Source organism: Suricata suricatta, chromosome 11, assembly GCF_006229205.1.
Source record: "Suricata suricatta isolate VVHF042 chromosome 11, meerkat_22Aug2017_6uvM2_HiC, whole genome shotgun sequence".
NCBI lineage: Eukaryota > Metazoa > Chordata > Mammalia > Carnivora > Herpestidae > Suricata > Suricata suricatta.
In genome coordinates this window covers 79185784-79192724 of record NC_043710.1, presented here as the reverse complement: position 1 = coordinate 79192724, position 6941 = coordinate 79185784, and the positions used below count along the sequence as shown (strand labels likewise).

General features: G+C 46.3%; 1 protein-coding gene across 2 annotated transcripts in view; it reads left to right on the top strand.

Moving 5' to 3' along the window:
* The first annotated feature begins 1941 nt into the window (after positions 1-1941).
* The window catches only part of PGR (progesterone receptor), a 91871-nt gene continuing 86871 nt past the window's right edge, over positions 1942-6941 (top strand). For both annotated transcript variants that reach the window (XM_029957062.1, XM_029957061.1), the window contains exons 1-2: positions 1942-3581; positions 4823-4974. In XM_029957062.1, coding sequence (XP_029812922.1) covers positions 1942-3581; positions 4823-4974 — 1792 coding nt within the window. The remainder of the gene's footprint in view (positions 3582-4822; positions 4975-6941) is intronic.

Genomic DNA, 6941 nt, shown 5'->3' with positions numbered 1-6941 from the left:
CATTCACATAGACCTGCCCCAGGTGATTTAGAGACCCAAGATCCTTACCTCTAGTGGTTCCGCCCATCCTGGAGTCTTGGAGTCTTTCTCTGAATTCTCTATGTCTGGCTGATACAGAACCTGTTAGGGCATCAGCACACATAGGATCTTGAGGAACTTTCCAAATGATTAACTCAGTTTTGAGTATTTAGGATGACATCAAGATACCCAATGGTCATCGATTCAGCAGATTGTTAGTTTACAACTCTGTATCTCAAATATGTTGCAATACTCTCCCCTCTGTCTACCATATGTTATGAAGAAGTGATCTACTTAAAACATAGACCTCAAAGATAAATATTTTTAAGAATAAGTATGTTGAGGAACTGTATTGAGGAACTTATGATGTAGCACAGAATATAGGAATATAACCTAAGGAAAACGTTCTTAAAGTGCTATTAGAAGTTGGAATGAATTTCTTAGGACAAATCAAAGTGTGGTATCCAATATCTAAACTTCTAGAACAGGTTAAGAGATATTATCAACTATCTTCCACTCCCAAATTTCTCTGCCACATTGAGGACTGTTTGAAAGAAGCAAGGACACCTTGGATGTATTGAGAGAAGTTTGAAAGTACTCGCTTTTGGGACACCTGAGTGGCTCAGTCAGCTGAGCATTCTACTTGGGCTCAGGTCATGATCTCCTAGTTGATTAGTTTGAGCCCTGGTGTGGGCTCTGTGCTGACAGCTCAGAGCCTGGAGCCTGATTCAGATTCTGTATCTCCCTCTCTCTCTGCCCCTCCCCTGCTCATGTTCTAGCTCTGTCTTAAAAATAAATAAATATTTTTTTTAAAAAGGAAAGTACTCGCTTTCATGGAAATCATGAGAGAGAGAATCTCTTTTGTATTATTTAGGATCATCCTTGATACAGTCACTTAAAAACATAAGAAAGCCAAATATCTTCCTTGGTGTTAAATCTTTACAAAACTGAAATTCTGAAAGAATCCATTCAGTTTTACAGTTAGATTGGGCATGATTCTTAATTGGTATTAAAACATCTAATAGGTGTATAAAGTTCCATCCCACAGCACCTGCCATTTAGAGTGGAATCAGACTAGCGGTTGGGAATACCAACTCCAGAATTTCAGATCGGGTCGGTAATTGGTGTAAGAGAGGCTTTGGGCGGGGCATCTCGATGGGGAGGAGACGTCATTAGAAACCTGTGGGGCCAGTCTACAGCTGTCAGTATTCGAGTTGAGCTTTATAGTATTTGAGTGTTCGAAGATCTGGTGTGTAAGCAGCATTCTTAGTGCGAACTAGTTTCACCTGGCACTTGAATGAAATAGGTAAGCACAGGCGTTTCGTCCTCCTGGATAGCCGAGAAACCCGAGAGCCGCAGAGATGATTGTCGCCAGTTATTTGCTGGAGCAGGCAAAAACCCGACTGTTTTTGAGAATGGGCTGTACCAAAAGGTCCAAGTAGTCCCATGGTTTTAATGAGAAGGAAAGTAGGACGCAGTCAGGGATTGGGAGCTACAGGCTTGCCCTGGAGAAAGCTGGAGACAGAGCCGCTCCGGTAACTGCTTCCGAAGCCGCAGCCGCCGGAGTGCCGGACCCGTGAGTACTCTGCGCCTCCCCTCCGCGGGCCGAAGTCGGAGAACTCTCCCAGCTAGGCGACGAAGTCCCGCACCACTACCTCCTCTCGCTCTCCCCACCAGACTCAGAGACTGAACAACTGCCCGCTTCCTGAGCCTACCCGATGGAGGGCAGACGCAGTGGCTGACCAGCGCCCGCCCCTTTCCGACCCGGGAGGTGGAGAGCTCACCACCCCGCCCCGCCGGGTCCGGCCAAACTCAACATTAATTTTCTCCTCCCGCTGCTCCTATATTCCCTGAGCCCCCACCTCCTTCCCCTCTCCCTCCTCCTTACAAACAGGGGAGGAGATAAGGGGAGTCCAGGTCGTCATGACAGAGCTGAAGGCAAAGGATCCCCAGGCTCCCCACGTGGCGGGCGGCGCGCCCTCCTCCACAGCGCTCGGATCGCCTCTGCTGGGACGCCGGGACGCTGACCCTTTCCAGGCGACTCAGATCACCGACGCCGCACCTTTAGTCTCGGCCGTACCTATCTCTCTGGACCGGCTGCTCTTCCCTAGGCACTGCCAGGGACAGGACCCGGACCCGGACCGGAAGACTCCGGACGAGCAGCAGCTGTCAGACGTCGAGGGGGCGTATCCAAGAGTTGAAGCCACAAGTAGTGCAGGAGCTGGCGGCTCTAGATCCCCAGAAAAGGACAGAGGGCTGCTGGACAGTGTCTTGGACACGCTACTGGAGCCTTCAGGTCCCGGGCAGAGCCACGCCAGCCCTCCTGCCTGTGAGGCCGCCAGCCCTTGGTGCCTGTTTGGCTCCGAGCTTCCTGAAGACCCCCGAGTTGCCGCCACCACCCAGGCGGTGCTGTCTTCGCTCATGAACCGGCCAGAGGGAAAGGCTAGCGACAGCTCCGGGACCGCAACTGCCCATAAAGTGCTGCCCAGGGGCCTGTCACCGCCCCGGCAGTTGGGGCCCCTGACCTCTGGGAGCCACCATTGGCCTGGGGCCGCAGTGAAACCAGCTCCGCAGCCTGATGTGGTAGACGTAGAGCAGGAGCATGGCTTGGAGTCCGAAGGCTCCGTGGGCCCACTTCTGAAGGGCAAATCCCGGCCTCCGGGAGGCCTGGCAGCTGGAGGAGGCGCTGCGGCCACCCCAGGATCGGTGGCCGCAGGAAGCGTCGCCCTAGTCCCCAAGGAAGATTCCCGTTTCTTGGCGCCCAAGGTCTCCCTGGCGGAGCAGGACGCGCGCGCGGCGCCCGGGTGCTCCCCGCTGGCCACCACGATGATGGATTTTATCCACGTGCCCATTCTGCCCCTCAACTCGGCCTTCCTGGCCGCCCGCACGCGGCAACTGCTGGAAGGGGACAACTTCGACGGTGGGGCTGCGGTGGTCAGCGCCTTTGCCCCGCCGCGGGGCTCGCCCTCGGCTTCTTCCACCCAGGTCGCGGCTGGCGACTTCTCCGACTGTGCGTACCCTCCCGACGCCGAGCCCAAGGACGACGCATTCCCGATCTACGGCGACTTCCAGACACCAGCCCTGAAGATCAAGGAGGAGGAGGAAGGCACCGAAGCCACTGCCCGCTCCCCGAGACCCTACCTGGTGGCGGGTCCCAACCCAGCAGTCTTTCCGGATTTGCCGCTGGCGCTGCCGCCCCTGCCTCCGCGAGCGCCGTCGTCCAGACCCGGGGAAGCGGCGGGGGCGGCCACCGCCCCCGACAGTGCCACAGTTTCGTCCGCGTCCTCGTCGGGGTCGACCCTGGAGTGCATTTTGTACAAAGCGGAGGGCGCGCAGCCCCAGCAGGGCCCGTTTGCTCCGCCGGCGTGCAAGGCGCCGGGCGCAGGCGCGTGCCTGCTGCCGCGGGACGGCGCCGCCACCTCCGCTCCGGCGGCGGCTGCGGGGGCGGCCCCTCCGCTCTACCCACAGCTCAGCCTCAACGGGCTCCCGCAGCTCGGCTACCAGGCCGCAGTGCTCAAGGAGGGCCTGCCGCAGGTCTACCAGCCCTATCTCAACTACCTGAGGTGAGGGCCCCGGGCGGGGCGCCGAGCGCCGTCCGCCTCTTGCTAGTAGCAGCCAGGCGCCTACGTCCCGGCTGGCTCCTGGTCCTCAGGGTCCTGCTCACCCAAGTGGCCGCAAGGGGGTGGGTGGCCGGGGCGGGGCACGAGGGTAGTTTAGTTTCCTTTTCCTTCCCTCCTCTCTTTACTATTTTGGGGACACAAAGAGGCCGCATAATATGCCGCTTTTGGAGCGTGTCTCCTCGAAAACATCTTCTGAACTTCCCAAATCTGCGAGATTCCGAGCCGAGATCCACCCTGATTTAAAATGTGCAGCGTCACTATAGGTGCGCAGTAGCCCGGTGGAGGGAGAGGGGGTGGGGCGGAGTGGAGGGGATGCGGCGAGTTGGGGGCTTGACGAAATGGTTCCTTTCTTTGAAGGATGCTTGCTGGGAATGTCTTTAGAAGCGACTTTAAGGCACAGTTCCTCCGGGAGGGGTGGTACTTAATGTATGGTAGCTAGCCGGAACCGAAAGCAGAACCTGACGTTTTTGGACATTTAATGGCTCTATTTTCATGCGAATTTCAAGACTCCAGTTATAGGTAATATATTTACATTATGGATTTAAGCATCAATCTCTGCAGTGCACTGTATTCTAATATTGTTTCGGATTCGCTACAACTCTTTTTCACACAGGTTTTAAAAAACATTTTAATTTACATGCTGAAGTAGTGGGATTTTAAATAATGTTCGGTTTAGAATCTTATGTGCTGTGAATAGGTAAAACGGTTTCAGTATATTGAACAATTCTTTAAAATGGCAAACACATGCTCGTTTAAGTAAACAGACATTACGGGGTGTTTTAAAAAACTCAAGCAGTGCTAAGTGCGATTGAAGTAAAACAAAACCATGTTTTCTGTTATGAAGCGTACAGGAAGGGCATAACATTTCATTTGTCAAAAACTAAATTGATTATTCTATATAAGGAGTTTTGTAGAAAGATTTAAAAAAACAATGGACCTTAGCTTTTCTGAACATTAAGTTATGTATTATTTTATGTTGGTGCTGCTGATGAATGACATAATTTACAAATGCGAGGGATCCAGTTATGGCACACCATGTTTAGTGTGCCTGTCTTTCCAGGGTGTGTGTACGAAGGGTACTATATTAAAATCCTCTTTCACTCTGTCGATTTTGTTAAGAAAACTTTAGTATTAAACAGTGGGGCACCCAAAAATAAATGGAGTACTTTGTTTTGCATTTCAAGGCCGGATTCCGATGCTAGCCAGAGCCCACAGTACAGCTTTGAGTCATTACCTCAGAAGATTTGCTTAATCTGTGGGGATGAAGCATCAGGCTGTCACTATGGCGTCCTCACCTGTGGGAGCTGTAAGGTCTTCTTTAAAAGGGCAATGGAAGGTAGGCTCATTTCCCCTGATCCTTTATTTTTGGTTTAATCGTTCACTGAGGCTTGTTAGATTGTAAATTTAATATTTTTTTTAGATTTTAATTGTCCCTTCTGAGAAATGGTGATCTTTTCCGTACAATTTAAGATATATGACTATGTTTTAACAGTGTATATTTATAATAATCAAAATTGGAGGTGGTTGGATATAACTACATACTCTTGACTAACACTTTCAATATTAGATTCAGATTATGCTAATCCTGGGGACAGTGCTGCTATTGTTCATTACCCATTTATCTTTAAAGAAATAGCTTGGCTGTAATTGTATTTTCATATTTCTCTTATATATTATATGAAATATGTGCTAAGTTTAAAATTTTGATCAAAAGAAAAATGACAAGTCATCAAAATTATGTGTATGTACTATGCATGTTTGTATATATGTGATGCAGTTACAAATTTTCTACATGATTTTATCTTTACATGCATATTTATTAATACTGAGATAGTGGTAATTCTAAGCAAATTTTGAAAAAATTCTCTTTTGTTTGCTATATCTTTATATATATATAAGGGGTTAGGAGTAAACAGTTTAAAGCAAATGAAAAATGTGGACATTAAAGTAATAATTTCTGTTTCTTTGCTACAAGACTTTCATGTTTTGAAAATCATCTGAATTACATATCTATCTAAAGATTTTGGATTGACCTACATAATGTATTTTGGATTTAGCTCTAATAGAAAATATTTTAAAATTTCTCTATTAACATTAAATTCTAAGCAGACAAATACATTTCCATTTGAAGGGGAAAATTCATTTAAAGATCATTTTACATTTAAATTCTAACAATAAGTGTATTTTATAAGGAGCGGAAATGAGTTTAAGGTTCCCTCTGAAGTGCTGAGAACACTTAACAAGTAACCAAGGATCTGAATGCCTGCTTTTTTGCTTCCTGCTTGTGAGTTTTCTGATTTCAAGAGTTTTCTACTTATAAATAGGAAAAGAGGGAAGGGAGAATTTTTACCTTAAGGGAACTTTCAAAGGAGTTTGATGTGTTTATTTTATATGCACCAAGAGAATAAAATCTAAAAGGCATTTTAAATTAACTATTCTTGTAGATGCCTAGCAGGTGATTCTTTACAACTAGTAAGCCTTTTTGATAAAAATGATTCCCAACTATTTATTAGTAGTGTTTGTAATAATTCTACTTAAATTAATTCTTCTTAATATTTGCTTTGTATATATCTAGAATATGAATTTTTTTCCACAAAAGATGGATGTATTTAACTGATACTGAACATATGTATTCAGCTTCAGGGTGTTTTAATTGCATTTTAAATTAACTGAAGCACTGTGTGAAAAGAGGCTAGTGAGAAAATGGAAACACAACCGAAAGTGGCCTTAACTTTCCCATGGATATTATTTAGCCATGGTTACAAGCTGAATTTCTTTGTATGGAAGGGTTGATTCTCCATAATTAGAGTTACTATTCCCATCTGACTTTGGCTGATTTCTTGAATGCTTCTTTCAACATTAATATGATTTCCTTCATCCTTACAGTCTCCTTAGAGTAGTCTAATTTTATAAGTGAATGACTCCCATAGAATCCCCTGAAGACCAGTTTTTTCCTAGCCCAGCTCCATCTCTTCATAGATAAGTCCCAAAGACCTAAATTTCAGTTTCCAAGGAGCCACAACTAATTAGTAACTAATGGTTAGTCACCATAGGTTAGATTCTCTTACATTGTAGTGCTTATGAATCAGAGATGGTGTGCACAAGTAGGTATATGATAAATGTCACTTAACTTTCAGAAGTTACTTCAAAATGTGTATATAGAACCAAAAGCACCCTAACTTAAATACAAATGATTTTATAAAATAGAAAAGCATCTAAAACCACATGAAATGTCTTTCCAAATTTACTCTTAGAAAGCATTTGTTAAAAAAAAATGATAATAAACTATTAAAAAAAAAAAAA